The 25,607-nt window shown below is 44.4% G+C and overlaps 1 protein-coding gene across 1 annotated transcript; it reads left to right on the top strand.

Moving 5' to 3' along the window:
* The first annotated feature begins 5,546 nt into the window (after positions 1-5,546).
* LOC309332301 (S-adenosylmethionine synthase-like) lies at positions 5,547-21,136 on the top strand. Its single transcript, XM_081845417.1, has 9 exons — positions 5,547-5,752; positions 7,744-7,821; positions 10,985-11,107; positions 12,048-12,160; positions 13,958-14,101; positions 15,499-15,717; positions 17,229-17,411; positions 19,611-19,744; positions 20,743-21,136. Exons 1-9 carry the CDS (start codon positions 5,680-5,682, stop codon positions 20,843-20,845), a joined length of 1,170 nt encoding a protein of 389 aa, XP_081701543.1. The 5' UTR covers positions 5,547-5,679; the 3' UTR covers positions 20,846-21,136.
* Positions 21,137-25,607: the final 4,471 nt, after the last annotated feature.

Below are 25,607 nucleotides of genomic sequence, written 5' to 3'. Positions count from 1 at the left end.
TGGTGCCTTCTTACCCTCCATGATCTGGTTACATACCTCCATCAAGGGTTGTATCAAATAGTCCTTCAAAACCTTATAATATTTGGAGGTAAGTCCATCAGGGCCTGGAGATTTGCCTAATTGGAGGTTCTGTATGGCACTCTCGATTTCCTGCTGTGAAACTTTAACATTCAGGGTTGTTCTCATTTCCTGGGAAATTTTTTGTAATCCGTTAGTTTTGATAAATTGATCTATCTCAGATTCTTTCTGCGGCCCTTGTGCATAAAGATCTTTGAAATATCTCTGGAAACATTTCCTAATTTCTTCAGGCTTCTGAACCATTCTTCCTTCAATCTCTAGATTTGTAACTGTATTTAGTTTTTGTCTTTTTTTCAACTGCCATGCTAGCAGTTTCCCACACTTGTTTGCTGACTCGAAAGATCTTTGTCTCATTTGTTTAATTTTCCACTCCACTTCTTGGTTTATCAGTTTCATGTATTGGGCCTGGAAAAATTTCACTTCTCTCAGCACTTCCTTAGACTTGGGCCTGGATCTTAATTTCCTTTCACCCTCACTTATTCTCTCCAGTATCTTCTGCTTCTTTTCATTCCAGAGTCTTTTCTTTACAGTGTTTTGTTGTATTAGAAACCCTCTCATCACCGCTTTACTTGCGTCCCAGATTGTTCTTTTTTCCACCGTAGTGTTTAAGTTTATCTCAAAGTAATCTTTTAAAGTTTTTTGGGCCTTCTTCACAATCTCCTGATCTCTGAATAAAGTGTCATTCATTTTCCATCGGAAGGATCCGGTTATGTTTAGTCTCAATTCCATTTGATGTTGTTATAGTCTAGATAGTCCAGTAAAGTCTCATGCAGCTTCTTAAAAAATTCCGATTTTCCATCATTTGGTGCATAGATTCCTAATATCAAAAATTTTTCTCCATGTGTATAAATTTCAATAGCCAAAATTCTGCCTTGTTCATCTTTAAATAGAAATTTCGGTGACAGGCTCTCCTTTGCATAGATCACTACTCCTCTTTTCTTAACTCTGTCCGAAGAAATAAATTCTTGGCCTAACCTTTTATTAATTAGCACTTTCCGATGAAGCCTTGTCACATGTGTTTCTTGCAGGCAAATAATGTCCAATTGTTCTTTCTTCAATATATGAAATACTTTCCTTCTTTTTTCTGGAGAATTTCCGCCATTTATATTCCAACTAAGAAGTTGCAGAGACATCCTGAATCAATTTATAGGCCTTACAATGGGGTGTCTAGGTCCCCCGTTCCCGGCGGTGGCAGTGATGGTCCAGCTCCAGGCTGTTTGGTTTCGCATATTAAGCTTGTGGTCAACTAAGACCCCTAGCTCCTTTTCACATGTACTACTGGCAATCAGGTGTCCCCCATCTTATATTTGTGCAGCTGGTTCTTCCTGACTAAGTGTAGAACCTTGCATGTGTCCCTATTGAAATTCATTTTGTTAGTTTTGGCCCAGTTCTCCAAAGCAGTCACCTCACACCTCAAGGCAGCTCTCACTTGTTGCTTAAAGGTAAAGGGACCCTGACCATTAGGTCCAGTCGTGAATGACTCTGGGGTTGCGGCGCTCATTTCGCTTTATTGGCCGAGGGAGCCGGTGTACAGCTTCCGGGTCATGTGGCCAGCATGAGTAAGCCGCTTCTGGCGAACCAGAGCAGGGCACGGAAATGTTGTTTACCTTCCCGCCGGAGTGGTATCTATTTATCTACTTGCACTTTGACGTGCTTTCGAACTTCTAGGTTGGCAGGAGCTGGGACCAAGCAACGGGAGCTCACCCCGTTGCGGGGATTCGAACCGCCGACCTTCTGATCAACCAGGTCCTAGGCTCTGTGGTTTAACCCACAGCGCCACCCGCATCCCACCACTTGTTGCTTACTTTCATATGAAAGGCACAGCACAGTTTTTGTCTGTCCTAGCTAGCTTTGTTCCTTCCCTGCAGTGTACTATGAGGGCCTTTTGCCAAAAGCGGGGCTCGAACCCATGACTCTGAGATTAACAGTTTCATGTTCTATCATCTGAGCTGCCCCAGGGACGAAAGGGACGAAAGAACCAGCAACGAAGGGGGAAAAATGCACCTGTCCAAACACCGAGGAGGCGGGTCTTATAGCATCAGGCTTAAGAGAGTCAATGAGGGTTTTCTTTCAGACGTCCGGTTCCCAATTAACAGAACTTATCGTCCTCCATATGCGGGGCAGGAGGGCTGGAAGCAGCTTTAGCCTAGTGAATAAAAAATGGGGTCCTTTCAAATCCTGTCTGTTAAATAGGGTGCACAAGAAGAGACTCCGCTAACCCAGAAATAGTACCTCAGATTAAGAACTTTACCTCAGGATGAGAACAGAAATCGTGTGGCGGCAGAGGGAGGCCCCATTGGCTAAAGTGGTACCTCAGGTTAAGAACAGTTTCAGGTTAAGGACTTCCGGGTTGGCGCCATCGCCGAATGGCGGACTCCCTCCGAGCTCCGGAGGGAGCCTGCTCGGCAGGGGCTGGGTCCTACCGCGCCGGCGACGCGGGGACCCTCAAAAACCATGGGCGCTGAAACCCATGGACATGGTGACTCGGCTGGCACCTTTTGCGCCCCCCCGACCCGCGAAGGAGCCTTTTTAAAGGCTACGGAACGGGTGACAGGGGGGGTGGTTCTTTGAGTCCTCCGCTTCCCCTGCCGAGCGAAGCCGCATGCCATTCGACGGAGAGCGCTGACTTCTTCTATTGAAAATTTGGACTTAAAAGAATAACCCGTGAGTAATTGGAACCTGGACTAAAAAGGGGGATAAATTTTTTTTAAAAAATTCGGAGCGAGCGGGGGAGGTGCAAAAAGGAAGTCAGCCCCCCCCCCCATCGTAGAGGAGTTAAAGTAAAGGATTTGACAACTAAGATTGAGCGCAACCCTATTTTGACAAAGTTACTAACTTCGCGATGGAAAATTATAAGACTGAGCTGGAGGAGAAAAGTGGAATTGAATTAAAAAGCAACCCCCCCCCCCCGGAATCCTGGGAGCGATTTGTGAGAGCACCGGGAGAAGAGAAAGAGAGGTTTTGACAGCTGTCAAAGAGCTGTCGAAGCGGAAGAACAAAAAAGAGAACTTTGTTACGAGGACTTTGCCGGTTACATTTGTTATAAATTGGATATAAATTGTTTAAAACAAGGAATAACAAGTTATTTTGACTGGTGGGCGTGATCTGGAAGGGAATTGAGTTATTGTAATCCACCTAGAGGAGCTGAGGGATATTACAAGTATTGTTGGCTTGGAACTTGAATAGAACTTTTTATCTCCTGGGAAACTGCAGAAATGGAACACTATTTTGTCTACAGAGGTCTACACACTAAAGGAGACAATAGATTTATCTATTGAAGAATGGAAGGGACTTGGCATAATGTTTTGTTCCTGAATAACAGAGCCTCTGCAGAGGAATTAGAAGCTTTTGGAATTAGAACATTTGTGCAGGAGAGCAGGGGAAAAAAAAAAAGGAGGAGAGAGATCAACAAGAACAACAAGAACAACAAGAATTGGATAAAGTTGGAAGTGGGAACATTTGGGACATCCAGATTTGAAAGGTCTAAAGAAATAAAATTGGAGTTTTTACTCCTAAATATAAAAATCTGGATGGAAGAAATGGGCCTTTTTGAGATAGACTCCTTCCAAGATTGGACATTCGAAATTAAAGATGACTGGTAAAGGACTATGGCCTAGATAGATGTGGGAGCTCCAGGAAGACATCAGACGTTGATGAACATTGGGAACGCAACCGGGAAAGGGGGGAGGGAAATTTGGAATCCAAAGGGTGTAAAATTATATTTGATTATCTTAATTATATTTTGTAATTTTATTTTAATTAATTATATTTGATTATTTTAATCTGTATTGTATATTAAAGGAGGGAACGCGCGGAAGGGAACAGGTCGATTTTAGGGGATGGGAAAATATTTTTAAAATTGGGCTAATGATAATAAGATAATAAAATCTGGGATAAGAACTTGCTGAATTTATTTGTAAGAATTGGAATACAAGAGGGGGAGGGGAGGGGAAGTCCTGGAAAGATGTTATTGAAAATAAGATTTTAAATTGGGATGTTTTTGTTCTTTTTATTTTGTTGTAATTGGAAATTTCTAATAAATATTATTTAAAAAAAAAGAGAACAGTTTCAGGTTAATAACGGACCTCCAGAATGAATTAAGTTCTTACCCTGAGGTACCACTGTATAATCAAAATAAAAACGACGACCCAATAACCTCCCCCTCCCCAAAAAACCCCAATTCTTGCATTGCCAGGGTTGGACTAGACGATCCTCAGGGTCCCTTCTAACAATACAGTTCTGTGATTCTGTATAATATACAGTTCCATAGTTCATGGTCAGTGTATAAGTTCTTGGCTCGTGAATTGGTTTAAAGAAAACCAAAGAGGAAACAGGATAGAACAGGGAAAACCTTCATTTTAACTCATTTTCTGATGGCAGCTCTGCCTCCCGTTCTGCTTCTTTGCCAGCATTACATGGCAGTGGCGTAGCGTGGGGGGTGCAGGGGGGGCCGGCCGCACCGGGCGCAACATATGGGGATTAGGGGGCGCAAATCCACGGGTTAGGGGGTGCAAATCCACGGGTTAGGGGGTGCAAATTACTTGCCTTGCCCCAGGTGCTGACCACCCACGCTACACCACTGTTACATGGCGATGCCTGGTTCACAGGAACAGCATTTGCTTTCAGTTCCTTAGATATTGGCTGCATATGCACCAAACATTTAAAGCACCCCCCCCCAGGAACTGTAGTTTGTTAAGGGTGCTGGGAATTGTAGCTGTGTGAGGGGCAAACTACAGTTTCCAGGATTTGCGGTGTGTAGGGGAGTACTGCTTCGTATTCATGGTACGTGTGCCGCCATAGACAAACCTCAGAATGCTCAGGAGGGGGAAATCATATAAAAGGAAAATCCCCTTTGGCTCAGCTCCACTTCCTAGGCTGACATTGTCTAAAATGCAGTGAAACCTATTGACCACTTTTCTCCTATTCACTGGAATTTCTGTGCTTAGGGGACACGGGAAGCCATATGTCAGTAAAGGTAAAGGGACCCCCGACCATTAGGTCCAGTCATGGCCGACTCTGGGGTTGCGGAGCTCATCTCGCTTTATTGGCCGAAGGAGGCGGCGTACAGCTTCTGGGTCATGTGGCCAGCATGACTAAGCCGCTTCTGGTGAACCAGAGCAGCGCACGGAAACGGCGTTTACCTTTCCGCTGGAGCGGTACCTATTTATCTACTTGCACTCTGATGTGCTTTCGAACTGCTAGGTGCTTAGGGGACATGGGATTTCTGGAAGGCATATGTCAGTATGGTGTAGCAATTTCATGTAGAAGATGTCAGTATCATTTACAAGGACTGGAAACTTACAGCCAAGGGGGCATATCAAAACATGGCAGGTGATATTGATCACAGACTATTAGCTATTTACTATTAACTAGCTTGGAGCCAGATGGGCATGGATCACAGAGTACTGCTTACAAAGAGCTTCTTAAGAGCCGTTATCACCCTTTGGACTTTGATTATTATGATAAGTGGTTATTAAGGCAGCAGCTCAGGTACAGAGTCACTCTTTATAGTTCCCTTCCATGCGTGCTAAGTGAAAACCAGCCCTTGCTGATTTCTTCCTAAGTTATTCTCTTCCTGAAAACAACTTTCTGTCAGGTAACATGTCACGTAACGTCGCCCTGAAAGAGAAGAGATTCCTCTTCACGTCTGAGTCTGTTGCCGAGGGACATTCAGGTGAGTGAATATGGCTTTCCTGTCCAGCAGTTGGGTGAATGCAAACTGTAACTTTCTAATAGCCTCTTCTGAGGCCTCCAATTTCCGAAGGAATGGAAGCGAGTAAGCTTCCAACCATGGATATTTTCAATTTTTGCTCCATCCCCACCCGACGGCTCAGGTGGCTTTCACTGGTCTTAATACAGCAGGTTTAGTGCTTGTTATGTTTGCTCAGTGATGGGTACGGTCTTGCTTTGAATTCTTTAAAAGCATAGCTGTCAACTTTTCCCTTTTCTTGCAAGCAATCCTATTCGGAATAAGTGAATAGGCTCAACAAGAAAGACCTGGTTATGTTTAGAATGATACCGCATAGAGAAATGCTCCCTGATACCAAGATGAGGGATTCCTTTGGAATGCAGATAGAGAGAATTGATAAGAATAACAATCTGTTGTGAGCTTGACGGAAGTGTATAATGGATGAGCTTTTCTGCTTTGGCTCATCTTCCTTTTTCTTTTTCTTTTTTTCTTTTTTTCTTTTTTCTTTTCTTTTATCTTTCCCATAGTTGCTTATGTTCTGTGTCATGTACTTTGATATTTTTTGTAGTTTTTGTAGTTTTTTTCATTACTATTAAGGAATTTTCCTTTGTAATTTTGGTTGTTTATATTTATATGTACTTGTTTAAAGCAAAATAAAAGTTAAAAAAAGGGAATTTCCCTTTAAAAAGGGAAAATGTTGACAGCTATGCTTTAAAAGTGCTATTTTCAATTATTTGCAAGAGAGCCTGAAAGAGCTGAATGCATAATGCTCTAACAGTCATCTCAGCAAACCAGCGAATGCCTGAACTTCTCAGGAAAACACCAGAAGCTGCCCTATACAGTGGTACCTTGGAAGTTGAACAGAATCTGTTCCGGAAGTCCGTTTGACTTCCAAAATGTTCAGGAACCAAGGTGCGGCTTCTGTTTGGATGCAGGAAGCTCCTGTAGCCAATCGGAAGCCACGTCAGACGTTCAGGTTCCAAGGAAGGTTTGCAAACTGGAACACTCACTTCCGGGTTTGCGGCATTCGGGAGCCAAAACTTTAGACTCGCAAGGCGTTTGGGATCCAAGGTACGACTGTACTGAGTCAGACAATTGGTCCATCTAGTTCAGTGTTGTCTACAGTGACTGGCAGCAACTCCCCCCCCCCCCCGGATTTCAGGCACAGGTCTGTCCCAACCTACCTGGAGATGGTAGGGATTGAACCTGAAGCATTATGCATTCAAAGCAAGTTCTCTACCACTGAGATATGTACGTTCTCAAATGTCATCCCAGTGGTTTCTTTATATAACTGCTTTCTAGCAAACCCCAGTGGATGTTTGATGTACTTGTGGAGGGTATTGTGACCTCTGAAAAGCTCAGAAAAATGTTTCTTTTTAAAAACAACAACAACAACAATAATAATAATACAATGGCAACTCAGCTATACAGCTGCAAATAAAACGTTTTAAGTGTGTTTTAAGTGCAGTATACAATGTGAGGTGGCGATGGTGAGCCTTATGGAAAATTCAATGTACACAGTGGTACCTTGGGTTACATACGCTTCAGGTTACAGACGCTTCAGGTTACAGACTCCGCTAACCCAGAAATAGTACCTTGGGTTAAGAACTTTGCTTCAGGATGAGAACAAAAATCATGCTCTGGCGGCACAGCGGCAGCGGGAGGCCCCATTAGCTAAAGTGGTGCTTCAGGTTAAGAATAGTTTCAGGTTAAGAACGGACCTCCAGAACAAATTAAGTACTTAACCCAAGGTACCACTGTATTTTTAAAAATGCATAGATAGATAGATAGATAGATAGATAGATAGATAGATAGATAGCATTTTCAGAACATTTTTTATATGTGCGTAAATTCCACCTGGATTGGCTTCCAGGCCAACGAGTGCAGCCTAGACAGCCTGTTCTTATACAGTTGACAACTAAATGAATTATAGAAACCTGGCTTATTTTTGTTTTTTCCCCTTTCCACCCGTGTAGATAAACTGTGTGACCAGATCAGTGATGCTGTTCTTGATGCTCATATTAAGGTTGATCCAGATGCTAAGGTTGCTTGTGGTAAGTCTCACCTATGGCCTAGCAGAGCAATTTGTGTTTGTGTTTCATTACATCTTTGCAGGGGTTTTTCTTTAAAGCGTGCAGTAAAAATGCAGGTGTTCGTTACTGAGGAAGAAATGGCCTTTCCCCAACGATAAGCTTTATTACTGGGAAAATAAATATTCCCTTTTCCCTCTCAAGGTGATGCATCCACTGCAGCTTGAAGCACCTGGTGTGCTGCAGCTAGGCAACAATTACTGGAATGTATTGGCCAATTCCTGTGTCAGCACAACTCCTCTGTCCATTTCTGCACTATTTTGAACCTCCATAACATCTGTTTTTCTGACTATTTTAGTAGGTGAACAGCCAAAATGCTTATATTTATTTTTTAAACAATAAGGCAGGGGGAAGAAACTGAATATGGAGAACATCAGCAAGACTCCTCACTTCTGTACAGCAGCCTACCACTATTATATGTGTGTCCATTTGTGCAACCTTCATTCTAGAGCCTAAGCTATTCAACATTACCCAGAACTATAGTGCATTGTCTGCCTAGTTTAATTATAAAGGGGGGGGGTGGAGAGCAGCAAAGAGGTGTTCCCCCGTGTTGTAATTGTATCCAAGTGGTTGCAAAGAGACATCATAATTTAAACATTTCAAGCCCAGTGTCTGCAAATTCTAGACAAAGATTCCACAGTGGACAGCAGGACCTTAAAGCTAAGGCCTCCATGCTACTAGGAATTAGGTGTTGGAGACAGTACACAACAAAAGGGCTAATGCTGAAATTATTTTACCAATTGGCAAACAAAAGCTCTATAGCAGAATTTTATAAGGTAAAGGGACCCCTGACCATTAGGTCCAGTCGTGACCGACTCTGGGGTTGCGGCGCTCATCTCGCTCTATGGGCCGAGGGAGCTGGTGTACAGCTTCTGGGTCATGTGGCCAGCATGACTAAGTCGCTTCTGGCGAACCAGAGCAGCACACAGAGACGCCATTTACCTTCCCGCCAGAGTAGTACCTATTTATCTACTTGTATTTTGATGTGCTTTCAAACTGCTACGTTGGCAGGAGCAGGTACTAAGCAATGAGAGCTCACTCCGTGGCGGGGATTCAAACCGCCAACCTTCTGATCAGCAAGTCCTAGGCTCTGTGGTTTAACCCACAGCGCCACCCGCGTCCATTAAAACAACAACAAAATCGTATACTCCTGGGCAGTGCTGTTTTTCTCAAAAAAGAGGTGCCAGAACTCACCATGAACACCACCCTCATTCTCTTCGAATGGCAATGGCGCCCACTTGAGAGGTGGCAGAACTGAGCTCTGGCAAGTTTTGGCTGAAAAAATAGCCCTGCTCCTGGGTAAGGGGATATAGAATTATAGCTTTACAGTGCAATCCGAACCATGCTTGCTCAGAAGTAAATTCAGTGGGACATACTCCTACGACACTGGGATTATAGGATTGCCATATTTCAAAAAGTAAAAAAAAGGACCCCACACAAATTGTTAAAGACTCTGGAGTTCTTGAGAATTTTTTATTTTAATGCCGCCTTTCGGAAATTCCCCCGGGCATCAATTCAACCTTTGAAATCCTGTTAATGTCCAGGGAAATCAGGACGCATGACAGCCCTATGAGATTAGAAGTGCAGCCTAAACTGTATAATTATTGAACCAATTAAAATTTGAAGGACTAGTAATAACTGCAGAACCTACACCCTTCAATTTCATGTAGAAGTTGTGTCAGTATCATTTACAAGGGCTGGAAACTTGCAGCCAAGGGGGCATATCAAAACATGGCAGGCAATATTGACCACAGACTATTAGCTATTGATTATTAATTGGCTTGGAGCCAGATGAGCAAGGATCACAGAGGACTGCTTACAAAGAGCTTCTTAAGAGCCGTTATCACCCTTTGGACTTTGAGTTATTATGATAAATGGTTATTAAGGCAGCAGCTCAGGTACAGAGTCACTCTTTATAGTTCCCTTCCCTGCATGCTGAGTGAAAACCAGCCCTTGCCGATTTCTTCCTAAATTATTCTCTTCCTGAAAACAACTTTTTGTCAGGTAACATGTCATATAACGCTCCACCTTTGAAATCCCGTTAATGTTCAGAGAAATCAGGATGCATGACAGACCTATGAGATTAGAAGGGCAGCCTAAACTGTTTAATTATCAAACCAATTAAAATTTGCAGAACCTATGCCCTTCAAAAATTTGCAGAACCTATGCTCTTGCACTGATCTCATCACCTCCTGGCAAATAGAAGGGGAAGAAATGGAAGCAGTGAGTGATTTTAATTTCTTGGGCTCCATGATCACTGCAGATGGTGACAGCAGCCATGAAATTAAAAGACGCCTGCTTCTTGGGAGAAAAGCAATGACAAACTGAGACAGCATCTTAAAAAGCAGAGACATCACCTTGCCAACAAAGGTCCGTATAGTTAAAGCTTTGGTTTTCCCAGTAGTGATGTATGGAAGTGAGAGCTGGACCATAAAGAAGGCTGAGCGATGAAGAATTGATGCTTTTGAATTATGGTGCTGGAGGAGATTCTTGAGAGTCCCATGGACTGCAAGAAGATCAAACCTATCCATTCTGAAGGAAATCAGCCCTGAGTGCTCACTGGAAGGACAGATCCTGAAGCTGAGGCTCCAATACTTTGGCCACCTCATGAGAAGAGAAGACTCCCTGGAAAAGACCCTGATGCTGGGAAAGATGGAGGGGACAAGGAGAAGGGGACGACAGAGGATGAGATGGTTGGACAGTGTTCTCGAAGCTACCAGCATGAGTTTGACCAAACTGCGGAAGGAAGTGGAAGACAGGAGTGCCTGGCGTGCTCTGGTCCATGGGGTCACGAAGAGTCGGACATGACTAAACGACTAAACAACAACAACATGCCCTTCAAAATGCAAATGCCCCCCAAAATTGAAAGGTCTTTAGTTGCAAGTCATCACCATTACAAAGAAGAATGTTCCATTTGGACAAGGCCCTACTCTGAGTGGATATGTGCCTAATTTCAGGTATCTAGGGCAAGGCCTTAACTAGATGCCTTAAAGATACAAGCAGGGACATAGGTACACACTGTCTATATTGGGGAAAAGAAATATTTGGGGTGTGTATGTGTATACTGGGGTGTGTGTATATATATATATCAGTATATAACTAGCTTTCTTGAATTATGTTTCTGCAGAATGTGTGGCCAAAACTGGGATGATCTTGCTTTGTGGTGAAATTACCTCCAAAGCTATCATTGATTACCAGCAAGTAGTGAGAGACACCCTCCAGAAGATTGGTTATGATGACTCTTCCAAAGGTGGGTTATGGTAACTTGAATAAGCCACTGGAGATAGACAAAGTATGGATTCTGTTTAAGAGGAAACAAGTGGGTGCTCATCAGAGCCTCTCGGTGATTATAATGTTATTCTACCTAGAATCTACTCACTTAATAAGCTTCACTAACTGCTGTAAAAGGTGTTGTGTGAAATGAGAAGTTTGAAGCAGCTTCTACATGTTATAAAGAGCATCATCTCTTTGGAACAGGCATAGGCAAACTCACCCCCCCCCAAAAATATTTGGGACTACAACTCCCATCATCCCCTGGCTATTTAATGAACATTCGTTCTGAATTGTTTCTGGGAAGATTCAACGATGTTGTGTCGAAACAAGTGTTAGCCCACAGTTTCCAGTGCATTTAGTCATCGTTTCCCTTTCCGTTTTTTGCAAAAAGTCAGATATTTTATGGTAGCAGGTTTGTTGCGCAAGACCTCACCATCAATTTAAATTACGCAACCTGAATATATTGGAATGTGATTGAATCCTACTCAAAATTAGTGACAGCCTGTGCAGTACAATGTGTCTAAATGGTTAAAAGGAGATTGTTCCTCCTATGACTCAGTGAGTTTTATTGATTTTCCCAGCAATTATAATGTTTAGGTGAAAATGGTAAATGCATTAGCCACCATCAAACACTGAGTTAAGTGTAGTGAAATCCAGATGTAAAAGATACAGAGATGCTGAATTAGAATTAAAATTGAGTTGAAAACCATGCAAAACTCCACCACAAAAGGAATTTAATGTTCACTTCACCTGGAAATCATACAAACTACTTGCAGGTGTCATTCAGAGATTTTTGGAATTAATTCAGTGATTAGTTAATTTGAATTAATTCATTCCAAGCACTGGTGTGATGTGCCAACCAGGCCATTGCGTCCAGGCCAGTTGCCTGTTATTGTGGCTTGCTATTCACTTCACAGGGTTGGATTACAAGACTTGCACTGTGCTGGTAGCCCTGGAGCAGCAGTGCCATGAGATCAAACAAGCCATCAGCGAGGGGAAGACTGGGGATGATATTGGAGCTGGAGACCAGGTAACACGCTTCTGTTTGGGTTCCCACCCTCTTCTATTCATTGCTCATTGCTCATTGGCGTCCAGCCCACTTCGGCGGCGCAGCTACCAGGCAAGCCTCTGGACTTCAAAGGCCACATTCCAAAGGCTCTGAGCAACAGCAGAGTTCAGCAGCGGTAAGAGAAAGCTGCAAAAACTTCTTCAGTGTGCTTAAATAAAGTCCACTCAGGATCTTAGCAGCTAAAAGCAGTTTTATTTACAGCAGACTATCCATTATCTACGTCCTCTCTCCTCAAAAGTGAAAGTAGAGAAAAAGAACAAAGGCTGGAGACTCTCCCCCCTCCCAGAAGTAGACAGGGCGTACACTCTGAGCTGTTTAACCCTGTAAGCTCAGGTTCTCCTCACACTTCAGGCCCCTACATTTTCTGTCTGTGACCCCACCTGCATTATACATTTAAGGCAGTATCATACTACATTAAGCAGTCATGGCTTCCCCCAGAGAATCCTGGGAACTTTCTTTTCTTAAGGGTGCTGAAAGTTGTTAGGAGAGCCCTCTATCCTCCTCACTGACCTCAAATTTCCAGAGTTCCCTGGAAGGGTGATTGATTCTTCAGCACTCTGGGAACTGTAGCTGTATGCGTGTCGAGACCCCGCAGCCCCCCCCCCATTGGAAATAACTCACACAAGGACATGGATATTAGGTTTATGTTATTGGGCAAATTTTGGCCACAACTTTATTGAAATTACAGAATGTGAGCGGTATTGGATGAGGCATTGATTGGACCCGAGTATATCTGACTCCTGCCCATTGTGCAGGAAGTCCCCAGTAAGGGTAAGCCACCGGTAGGGGGAGCCCGATGCAAACCAACTCAAGCTCCCCCTGGTGTTCTCGTCGGGGTGGTGTCAAGGCCTTAGCCCCCCAGCCAGGCTTCAGACTAGAACAACACTCCCGGATTCCTTTAACGGAATACCCTTAAGCATGGAGGGGCAGGTGATGGCCACACCTCCCCTCCCCCTCACAAGGTCAAACAATGCCTAACCCCAACCCTAACAAAGTTGTGACGATTGCTATGAGGTAGGAGAAAACCAAGTGGCCAGTGCCAATTTGCCAAGTGGAAAAATTCCTACCAGGCCCCTCGGACAACCAAGGCGACCAACTGAAGTCCATAGCAAGGCCATTGCCTAACCTGCAAAATATGGAGGGAGGGTGGGTGATTGAGGAAGCGAGCCAAAGAGGAAGTCCTCTGGTTTAAACGGCCCCGGCCACGTCCCCCCAGCCAGCGGGTTGGCTGGCCGGGCTCTGACGTGGCCAGGATCCCCCAGGCAACGGGGGGGGACGTGGGGAGTGGGTGGCCACGCAGTCCACCGCAACTCCTCCCCACTGGGAAGTGGAGCGGATCTCTTGGAAACTGTAGCTCAATTTTAGAGGGAAAGAAGTGGAAGAGGTTAGCTGCCTCACTTCTACCTGCGCATGTGTTGCTTTACAGTGGTACCTCTGGTTGTGAACAGGATCCATTCCGGAGGCCCGTTCACAACATGAAAGGAACGCAACCTGCGCCTGCGCATCTGCGCACACGCAGGTCGCGATTCGCTACTTTTGCACATGACGTCATTTTGCGCGTCTGCGCATGCGCGAGCAGTGAAACCTGGAAGTAACCCTTTCCGGTACTTCCGAGTTGCCGCAGGACGCAACCTGAGAAAAAACGTAACATGAAGCAAACGTAACAAGAGGTATGGCTGTATTGCTGATCTGCACTCGAAGCTGTAGAAGAAGCCAATATGCTTAATGGTAAATATAGCCATGTGATTTCTAACGCAGGGCTTGATGTTTGGTTATGCCACCGATGAAACTGAGGAGTGCATGCCCCTAACTATCCTGCTTGCGCACAAACTTAACGCAAAGATTAAATCCCTGGAGAGAACTGGAGTTCTGCCCTGGCTTCGACCCGATGGGAAAACACAGGTTGGTATATACCGAGGACTGTCAAATATAATGAGCAGAGCTGGTCAGAAATAAGTGAGAAGTGCTTATGTTCCATTGAAATTACCCATTCGAATGCTCATGTGAACATGGTCAATGCTATGTTGAAGCTAGAATACTGCATTGTAAACAATCAACATATGGCTAGAGTTCATCCCTGGCCCAGTGTAGACAACTGGCAGAGCCAAGTGATATCAAGCTTTTGCTGGGCTCTACAGCTTCACCCAACAAACTGTTCGTCTGTTTGAACCATACCCTATGAACATAAATCAAGCCCTTCTGGGTCAGGCCAAAGGCCCATCCTCCACGTCAGCATCCTGTTCTCAAAGCGGCCAAGGCAACTTCCTGTGTCCCAGTCTAGCTAAAGTCGCAGTGATCTGTGTGACTGCTGCTTTCTTTTCTGCAGGACAGAATGCTGATCTGATATTCTGTCCTGCAGATTGGATTGAATAAGCATTGCTTATCCTGTAGCTTTCACTGAAAAAGCAACAGCCCATCAATCCTGACTATTACTGTAGTAAGCTAGCTGGTTAGGTAAAGGTAAAGGACTCCAGTCAAAGGCGACTATGGGTTTGCAGCGCTCTTCTTGCTTCAGGCCGAGGGAGCCGGCGTTTGTCCATAGCCAGCTTTCCGGGTCATGTGGCCAGCATGACTAAACTGCTTCTGGCGCACAATGGAACATCGTGACGGGAGCCAGAGCACAAGGAAACATCGTTTACCTTCCCGCCGCAGTGGTACCTATTTATCTACTTGCGCAGAGCAATGGATTCAAACCACTACCCTTCCGATCGGAAAGCCGAAGAGGCTCAGTGGTTTAGACCACAGCGCGCCACCTGTGTCCCCCTTGCTAGCTGGTTAGCAGCAGGTTGATGAATCTTTCTGGATATACCAGGATAGCATTCTCTGCACAATATTCCAAGTAGTTGGTGGCTACTGACACTGATGGCTGTGTTCCTTCACTGCTGGAAGCAGTATTTTACTGAATATCAGTTTCTGGAAACTACAGGATGGGAGAGTGCTGTTGGTCCTCAGATCCTGCTTCCAGGCATCCCCCAGGAATTTGGTTAGCGACTGTGAGAACACGATGCTGGACCAGATGGGTCATTGGCTGGATCCAGACACACTCATTATGTTCTTATTGTCTATACCGATTCATGTCTGCATTGCAGTAAAAGGAAAATTAAAGAGACTAATAGAAAGGTTCTATTGGGAGTTCGGTGAAACTTACTTTTTAGGATCCGGATGCAAGAAAATAATGCAACATAAGATAGCGGAAGATAGATGAAAAAGAAAGCAGTAGCTCAGGCTTGTTCAGCAGAGTTGTATAAAGTGGCGGAAGCAAGAAGTATAACTGTTTAAACCTACGGCCAATCTTGTAGGTCACGATGGAATACCGAGATGTTGGCGGTGCGCTGGAGCCAATCCGGGTGCACACCTTGGTCATTTCCGTACAACATGCTCCTGGGGTGCCATTGCAGAAAATACAGAAAGAGCTGATGGACAAAGTTGTGAAAGAAGTGGTTCCAGCGAAATACCTGGATGAAAACACAGTCTATCACCTCCTGCCGAGTAAGGCCTTTCTAGCAGGTGGCCCTAAGGTATTGTACCCCTAACCTCCAAACCTCTAGATATACAATAATGAGAGGGAGAGAGAGAGAGAGAAAGCATGAATCTGACTGGTTTTTCATTTGCCCTGCCTCTTTCTCTGGGGAAACTGCTGTTCACCATTGAATCAGAACAAATGTCAATCTGCGGGGGGTGGGGGGTGGGTGGGACACGCATTTGCCAAAGCCAGTAAATGAGATAGAACACAACCCAGATGCAACAAACAAAAGTACAGCAAGGATACCAGGCTACTGCTTGATTTAAATCTTAAATTTCTACCCTTGTTTGAAGTTTCCTTTTAACCTGAGGCTGCTTAAAAAATACATTTGTACTCCAAACAGTTTGTGCGTGTGTGATACATGTATGCTCTGCAGAAAACTCCTGACTGACTATTGTTCCTTGAACTATATAACCCTTATAGGAATGGGTATATGGTCACCGTTAAAACAGGATACTGAAAAACAAACAAACAAACAAACAATTTATTTATATATACCATGCCCATCTGGCTGGGCCAAATATTATATATTTGTAATATGTCAAGCTGGTATAATGGGACAGGCAACAGCCATCTCTGATTAAAGTAGGTTTTTTAAAAATACAGTTACTATGGTTGAAGATGACCACCAGGCAGTAGCACTTTAAAAACATTACTTTGGGATTATTACCAAATTTGCCCCACCGCCAAATTTCTTCCTAGATTTTGGGGTTATTGGAAGGTTCCACTGTGTGTGTGTGTGTGTGTGTGTGTGTGTGTGTGTGTGTGTGTAATCTGCTTCCTTCGAGGACAAAAATGTTCTTCCTTGACATAAAGATTTACTTTGCCATTGTGCAATGTGACAGCAGGGGGCAAAAAATAATTAAAACAAATGCCCCCTCCTGTTCTCACGTTGGCCAACCAGATGCCTGTGGGAAATTGACAAGCTGGACTTGAGCGCTAGAGCTCTCCTCCTGTTGGTTCCAGGAACTGGTATTCAAAAATAGCCTCTGCTTTCCTGGACGATGAAACAATGTCCTTTCCCATGTCATATCTGCATGTTGTAGCTCCTAGGGCAAATAACAGCATTGGGGGTGGGATTTTTAGAGAGAGAAAGGACCGTGAGAAGAAAACAAATCCACCCAGCTTTCAATGTATCGCTGGCATCTGCATTTGCCACCATGTAAAAACCACGCCATCATAATATCTTGGACTCTGACTCCCACCAGCCCCAGCCAGCATGGTCAGAGATGATGGGATTTGTAGTCCAGTAACACATGGCTCCTCATCCCTGTGGTAGTGGAATCCTATACATGCCTCCTCAAAAGTATGTCCTGTTGATTTATGTTTACACCCAGGTAAGTGGGCATGGGATTGCAGTCCCGGTACCAGCTTTTTTACACTGTAATGGCATTTTGAAGTGGTTATGATCTTGAGAGATGAATTCAACACACTTATTGTTAGCAAAGTAAACATCCTGTGGATTTTTTAAATTTTATTTTAAAAATGCATTTCTTTTCTTTTTAGGCTGATGCTGGCCTGACTGGCAGAAAGATCATTGTGGATACTTATGGAGGCTGGGGAGCTCATGGAGGGGGTGCTTTTTCGGGGAAAGATCCCTCCAAAGTTGATCGTTCAGGAGCCTATGCAGCTCGCTGGGTGGCAAAGTCCCTGGTGAAAGCAGGCCTCTGCAGGAGAGTATTGGTGCAGGTAAGAGGGGGCCAGTGGAGCCTTGGAACAAATGTGGGGGAATTGCACAACAGAGATGAAACCCAGTATGTCTGGAGGAAAGCCTTTATGCTGAGTGCTGCTTGATTAAAAACTGCTTGGGACAACTCTGCACCGCGGGTAACCAGAGGTGGTGTACACTGCTGTTTACTCTGCATCCAGTGAGCTCTCACCAGTCGTTTGGGAAGCGCTAAAAGGTAAAGGGACCCCTGACCATAAGGTCCAGTCGTGGCCGACTCTGGGGTTGCGGCGCTCATCTCACTTTATTGACCGAGGGAGCCGGCGTACAGCTTCTGGGTCATGTGGCCAGCATGACTAAGCCGCTTCTGGCAAACCAGAGCAGCGCACGGAAATGCTGTTTACCTTCCCACTGGAGCGGTACCTATTTATCTACTTGCACTTTGAAGTGCTTTCGAACTGCTAGGTTGGCAGGAGCAGGGACCGAGCAATGGGAGCTCACCCTGTCACGGGGATTTGAACCGCCGACCTTCTGATCGGCAAGCCCTAGGCTCTGTGGTTTAACCCACATCGCCATCCAGTACAGCCATTCATATGTATCCTGTCGTTTCTTACTAAGTGCTGCTTTTCTGATCTGTTGTTCCCAAAACCTACCGTATTTTTCCTTCTATAACACGCAGATTTTTTCTCCTAAAAAGGAAGGGGAAATGTCTGTGCGTGTTATTGAGCGAATGTGTGGTTCCTGGAGCCAATTGGTGCGAGGGGAGGCAAAAAAAAGCAGGCAAAAATCAAACCGCGGTCTCCTAGAAGGGAAACTTGAAAAGAGGAAGCGGCTGCTTTCCGGCATTCTGCCTCAGGGTCTTACTGCCCACCCATCTCTGTTTCCTTGCTGTGTTTGCTCAAACACAAAGAGCAAAGAACGAAGAGCAGGGAAAGCCCCTCCCCTCCAGGCAAGCAGAGGGGAAAGCTGAAAACATGCAGGAGGGAGAGAGAGAGAGAGCGCGAGCTGGCTGGCTTGGGTGGGTAGGTGAGGGAAAACTTTTGCCTTCCTTTCCTCCCTACCCCTCTCCTGCATTCTTAGCCAGCTGCTTCTCTGCACACCCCTCTCCTGCTCCTTGTCCCTTCTGTGTTTTTCCTTCCCTCCCCACTTAAAATGTGGTTAAAAAGCATGGATCCACATGGATCCTCAGGATCTTTGCATTCAGTCACCCCAAATTCACCATCAGATCACATAGCATGTCCATGGTTACAGCCTGCCCCCCAAAAATCACGCACCCACTGTTGCCTGGGGCTGCAATGGTGCAAAAACGTGGTTACAAAACATGGATCCACATGGATCCTCAGGATCTTTGCATTGGGTCAGCCCAAATTCACCATCAGATCACATGTCTGTGGCCACAGCATGAAGCACAAAAATGATACATCCACTGTTTCATTCAGAATGTTTTTTCCCTTGTTTTCCTCCTCTAAAAACGATGTGCGTGTTATGGTCAGGTGCGTGTTATAGAGCAAAAAATACGGTAATTTGATCTGAACTGAGAAGAAGCATGACCTAATGGTGTTTTAAGCCAGCAATGTGTGCACAGCCTAAGTCTCGTTAGAGGAGATACAGTAGTGAAAAACTGTCCTAGGCTGTCTTCATTGAGTAGCACCAAATCTTTCCCTTGATAGAGTTTGCTTGAAACATTCGAAGAACTCTGTTTGCAACTTTCCTCCCCTTGGATTTTTCTATAGCTGTTACTGATTCTCTATTTGCGAATCAAGGTTATCTTCCAGGCAGCATCCTTAGTCAATGGGAGCCCTTGCGATGTTACAAATGCTGCGTGTATTGTGGAAATCTTTTCAACTGGGTGATAAACAGCAGGGGTTAATTGCATTCATAAAATGTATTAATTTTATGGGGATGTGGGTACCTAGGTACATAACTGCTGTGCCTCACATTGGTATTATGGATAGCACAGATTATACCAGTGTTTCCTCAAATCACCTAATTATTAAGGGGTCCCTTTTCTGAATGAAACTGGAGAGATGCTTCACACTTGCATCCAAATTGGTTTAAAAAGAGTCAGTGTGGTGTGGTGGAGAAAAGGTGTTGGACTTAGACAAGGGCGACCCTGGTTCAGGTATCCACTGATAAAGTAAGCAGGAACAGATCCCAAGCTGTAAAGCTATCAGTTCATATGAACTCAAATATTCTTCAGCTACAACTTATATATCCTACAGCTGTCTTACGCTATTGGATTGAGTCACCCACTGGCCATCTCAGTGTTCCATTACGGTACTTCGGACAGATCAGAAGATGAGCTGCTGGATATCATTCAGAAGAACTTTGACCTTCGCCTTGGGCCAATCATAAGGTTTGTTCTTTTAAAAATGGATCTTTGGAAGCCTACGGTAAAGTTTTCCCTTCAGATGAGAGACCAAGAATGTGTCCTCACCTTAAGAGTGCACCCAGTGGATTTCTCACTTTGAAGAGAGGTCAGGATTCGACCCGCCACAAGAGTTTGCTTGTGGACTCTTTAGATAGCGTTTGTTAGTCCCGTGCTACACCAGGTGGGCTCAGCCCAACTTAGGAGAGAGGACCCCTAAGAGCTCTAAACTAATCAGGAAAACCTTCTAGAGAACCTAAGTTCCATTCTTATCTCAGATGATTGGAATAAAATGGTCTGAAATGATGGAGCGTTTGTCCCTAACACCATCATCCAGAACAAAATAAAAAAATTCCTTCCAGTAGCACCTTAAAGACCAACTAAGTTAGTTCTTGGTATGAGCTTTCGTGTGCATGCACACTTCTTCAGATACACACTGTGTATCTGAAGAAGTGTGCATGCACACGAAAGCTCATACCAAGAACTAACTTAGTTGGTCTTTAAGGTGCTACTGGAAGGATTTTTTTTATTTTGTTTTGACTATGGCAGACCAACACGGCTACCTATCTGTAACCATCATCCAGTCCATTTATCTGAATGGAACGGAACTCCCTTCTGTTTATTCTAATCATATGTGAGGAAAAGGTAAAAGAGCTCGCCATCTGAAAAACCCTTAAGGAAGAAGGTTAAAAGTAAAAAAAACCCTACTTGACCCATTCAAGATGTGGAGTTGTCTGCCTTCATTCATCCCATCCCGATCAGGACATCTGAAGCTTCAGCAATGAAACAGTTTAGACAGAGCTTACATAGAAGCTGGGGATTCCAACTATTTCTACCTCTCAGACAGGCCCTGATCTGTGCAGGTGCTTCCACACTGTTCCCCTTACTTCTGAGTAGTCTCATGTGAAGTGTGGTGGCTCTGAAGCCACCTAGGATTTCTCTGCTAGTCTTGTGAGATAACAGAAATGTGTTTTCTTTGCTTACAGAGAGCTGAACTTGAAGAGTCCCATTTATCAACAGACTGCATGCTACGGGCATTTTGGAAGAGAAGAATTTACATGGGAACAACCTAAAAAGCTGGTTTACTAGTTATAGGTTGCTTCCGGATTGGCATTTATTGTGGAATACAACAAATTACTCACAGTATCCACACAACATTGTTGGCATCAAAATGCAGCCTGTATTCACCCCCACATTAAATCTGGGTTTACCCTTTTCAGAAAAACCAGATCACGGTTTTAAAAAATGTTGACTCTGAAAAAGAAGGGGGGCAAGGTTTGAAAGAAGGCAATCAAATCTAAAGTGTCCGGAGGAATAAAATGTGAAGTTTCTGTGAATAAGTCATTTTATAAGCTTTTAAATATAACTTCATTACTTTTCTGTGCCTCGTTGATTTTTATTAGGGTAATGGTTTGAAAGTAGAACAGGTCCCGGGGTGCAGTATGAAAGAACAAGAGTTCATCACCTTACTGAAGCTAAGCAGGTCTGGGGGTGGTTTGTGTCTGGATGGGCGACTGTCTGGGAACTACATGCACATTGCCATGGGTTCCATGATGGAAGAAAGGTGGAATGGGAATGTAGGAAAATAAAATTATGTATGTGTGTTTGTGTGTGTGTGTGGGTAGGTACAATGAGGCAAAGCAGTATGCTTGTTTGACGTGTATACTCATGAAAGGAAAAGCAGCTGGGGGAGGGCAAATTAAATCAGGAAAATTTACATATACAGTACCCACTCTTTCACCACCAGTTCTCCAGGCAAATCAACAGGCTTATGAAGAATAGGCAAACACAGTCCATGCATCCCTTCTTTTCTGCAGCTGTAACTAGCAGAAGTATTTTGTCTAGAATTTTTAAAAGATAAGCCAAATCGTTTTTCCAATTCAGCTAACAGGGATAGTTGTAGAGCAGGATTAACACGAAGTAGTCCTCTCTTTGGGTTGGGTTCAGGAGCCACAGATTCCCTATTTGTTTTACACCTGACACCAAGAGATGTTTGCCGTGGAACACAGAATCATAAAACAGTAGAGTTGGGAGGGACCATGAGAATCATCTAGTCCAGCCCCCTGCAATGCAGGAATCTTTTGCCCAATGGGGGGCTCAAACCCATGACCCTGGTATTAAGAGTCTTGTATGCATTTATTTTCTCATGGTGAGTGAAGTTTCTGTTTTGTTTATTAACTATGGGTGAAATGGTTTCTGGTCTCTGATCATGCTCAAAATGATTTTCTTTTGCAAAAAAGAATTATTCCCTGTTCAAAGGGGAATTTGGGCAAGTCTTATACAGTAACCTGTTTTCTTGCACTAGGAGCAGTGGAAGAACTCGCCTAGGAAGCTACCTTACAACAGGTTGAATCATTTGTCCATCAAACCCCATATTTCTTAGTCTGATTGACAGCAACTCTTTGGGGTCTCATCCAGTGTTGTTTACATTGCCTCCTATGTGATCCTTTTAACAGCAGGTGCCTGGGCTTGAGAACTTTTGCTTGCAAATCATACGCTGTACTGGAATTAGGTTACAACCCCTCTCTTCTCTCTTAGCCTGCTGCAGTAAGATATTGCAGTGTCTGAAAGATTGCCCGAGGCAGGATGTTAAGTGGTAACTCCTTGGAAAGAAACAAACTACATTGCACTCAAAATGTTGGATCAGGACTGCAGTCATGGTATGGCAGCACAAAATATCACTGAAGTGCACTGTTTGAGTTTACAGTGGTACCTCGGGTTACATACGCTTCAGGTTACAGACTCCGCTAACTCAGAAATAATACCTCAGGTTAAGAACTTTGCTTCAGGTTGAGAACAGAAATCATGCTCCGGTGGTGCGGCAGCAGTGGGAGGCCCTATTAGCTAAAGTGGTGCTTCAGGTTAAGAACAGTTTCAGGTTAAGTACAGACCTCCGGAACAAATTAAGTACTTAACGCGAGGTACCAATGTATTTGGACGCGGGTGGCGCTGTGGGTTAAACCACAGAGCCTAAGACTTGCCAATCAGAAGGTCGGTGGTTCGAATCCCTGCGACGGGGTGAGCTCCCGTTGCTCTGTCCCAGCTCCTGCCAACCTAGCAGTTCGAAAGCATGTCAAAGTGCAAGTAGATAAATAGGTACCGCTCCGGCGGGAAGGTAAACGGCATTTCCGTGTGCTGCTCTGGTTCGCCAGAAGCGGCTTAGTCATGCCGGCCACATGACCCGGAAGCTGTATGCCGGCTCCCTCAGCCAATAAAGCGAGATGAGCGCTGCAACCCCAGAGTCGGCCACGACTGGACCTACTGGTCAGGGGCCCCTTTACCTTTATCTTTTACCACTGTATTGGTATTTTATATTAATTTGGAATCACAAGATACAGTCACTGGCACTAGCTTAGCTGGCTTTTTAGAAGAATTAGAGCAATTCATAGAGGAGAATAGGTTTGGCAACCCTTGTTGGTATGATACCCAAATGGATACCCTTTGTTCAGTGGCAGTGTACCTCAGAATACCCCATTCCCGATACAGGATGTGGCCATGACGTTTTTGTCCTGCTTGTGAACATGCAGGGGTATCTAGCCGGCGGCTAGAACCAGAAAGATGAACCAGACGGGGCAATTCATCCGAACCAGCGAAACTATTCTTAGGGCTGCTATCCTATGCACACTTACTGGGGGTGTAAACCTATTGAAATCAATAGGACTTCCTTCCGCGAAAAGCAAGCATAGTAGTGGGCTGCAGGTAAGGAAGCTTATGACGGGGTCCTTGAATATTACAGAAGCCCTCTGAGTACAGGAGTCAGCAAACTTTTTCAGCAGGGGGTCAGTCCACTGTCCCTCAGACCTTGTGGGGGGCCGGGCTATATTTTGGGGAAAAAATGAATGAATTCCTATGCCCCACAATTAACCCAGAGGTGCATTTTAAACAAAAGCACACATTCTACTCATGTAAAAACACGCTGAATCCTGGACCGTCCACGGGCCGGATTTAGAAGGCGATTGGGCCGGATCCGGCCCCCAGGCCTTAGTTTGCCTACCAATGCTCTGAGTACATGCGATTGCATCATCAGAATTGCAGGACTTCGTCATCGGTTGCAGCAAGAGCTACAGGATACACCAAGCGTGGGCGCGGCAAATACCAGAGCAAGCCGGCAGCACAGATAGGAAGCTAATTCGAACTCTGGAAGGAGGCGGGGCGATGGGCGTGGCTAGAGCTCCAGAAGCCGGCTTGCGTTCTGGCGGAAGAGGCGCCTTTCGCGGCATAGGGACCATAGACTCGAAAATGAAGAATGACAACTCCTTCGTGTACAGAGGGGACGACTTTTATTGTAATACAAACCCGGCATAATATAACACCTGCCTTTGCCAGCAGTACATATGAAAGTGATCTAGCGCCGGAGTCTTAGTATACCACAAGCTTTTCCCCCCATTTTTTTTTTTAATTAATTTTCCAAATTTACAACAGAAATAACATACAAAACACAAAAAAGAAAACAGATTACAATACTAAAGAGAAAAACAAAAAAACAAAAACACTTATTACTTCTAACCTAATTTAACTTTCATTGTTAACTGACTTCCTCGAATCCCCCCTCACTGAATTTCATTGTATAGTATACCACAAGCTTTGCATGAGTCCACAGTGTGATACAGCAGCAAAAACAAAAAACAAAAAAACCACCCAAAAAAAAACCACCCAACAAATTCTGTTTTAGGCTGCATCAATAGAAGTATAGTGTTCAGATCAAGGATCCTGCTCTATTTCACCTTAGCCAGACCACACCTGGATTACTGTGTCCAATTCTGGGTGCCACAATTTGAGAAGGAAATTGACAAGCTGGAATGTGTACAGTGGAGGCTGACTAATAATAATAATAATAATAATAATAATAATAATAATTTATTATTTGTAATAAATTATTTCCCCAGCCACTTGGGGCAGCTTCCATAGAAACCAAAAATACAGTAAAATATCACAGATCAAAAACTTCCCTGAACAGGGCTGCCTTAAGATGTCTTCTGAATGTCAGGTAGTTATTTATCGCTTTGACATCTGATGGGAGGGCGTTCCACAGGGCGGGCGCCACTACCGAGAAGCATTCACCACCCCGCAGAGCCCATCGCCCAGCCCTTCCCAGCTTGCTTTTATTAGCCAGGATGGGCAAGGATCAAGGAGACAGGTGGTTGGTTTCATGTGTCCAAGCAGCCTGTCCACATCCTCGGGGGTAACGGATTGACCAAGATGATCAAGGGTCAAGAAACCTTATGAGGGATGGTTTAAAGAGCTGCGTATGATAGCCTGGAAAAGAGGATACTGAAAGGAGATATGATAGCCATCTTCAAATATCTAAAAGAGCTGTCACATGGAAGAAACTTGTTTTCTTCTGCTCCAGAGGCTAGAACCTGAACCAATGGCTTCAAGTTACAGTGGTACCTCGGGTTAAGTACTTAATTCGTTCTGGAGGTCTGTTCTTAACCTGAAACTGTTCTTAACCTGAAGTACCACTTTAGCTAATGGGGCCTCCTGCTGCTGCCGTGCCACCGGAGCACAATTTCTGTTCTCATCCTGAAGCAAAGTTCTTAACTCGAGGTACTATTTCTGTGTTAGCAGAGTCTGTAACCTGAAGCGTATGTAACCCGAGGTACCACTGTACAAGAAAGGAGCCTCAAACATCAGGAAGAACTTTCTGACAGTTCAGCAGCGGAGCAATCTTCCACAAGAAGTGGCATATTCTCTTTCCTTGGAAGTTTCAAAACAGAAGTTGGATAGCCATCTGTCAGGGATGATTTAATAGAGATTCCTGCATTGCATGTGATTAGATGACCCTGGGGGTCCCATCAAACTCTCCAGTTCTATGATCATTGGGATTGCTGTGTTCCTCTCCTGTCAATGT

This window comes from Podarcis erhardii, assembly GCF_964252035.2.
Source record: "Podarcis erhardii genome assembly, chromosome: 17".
In the NCBI taxonomy this organism is placed as follows: Eukaryota; Metazoa; Chordata; class Lepidosauria; order Squamata; family Lacertidae; genus Podarcis; species Podarcis erhardii.
The sequence above is the reverse complement of the archived record's forward strand: the minus strand, read 5'-3'. Positions and strand labels throughout refer to the sequence as shown.

Coding starts and splice junctions, on each gene's coding strand:
- LOC309332301 (XM_081845417.1), top strand. CDS start 5,680: ATGTCACGTAACGTCGCCCTGAAAGAGAAGAGATTCCTCTTCACGTCT. Junction 5,753..7,743: donor TGTTGCCGAGGGACATTCAG/GTGAGTGAATAT, acceptor CCACCCGTGTAG/ATAAACTGTGTGACCAGATC. Junction 12,161..13,957: donor ATATTGGAGCTGGAGACCAG/GTAACACGCTTC, acceptor TTTCTAACGCAG/GGCTTGATGTTTGGTTATGC.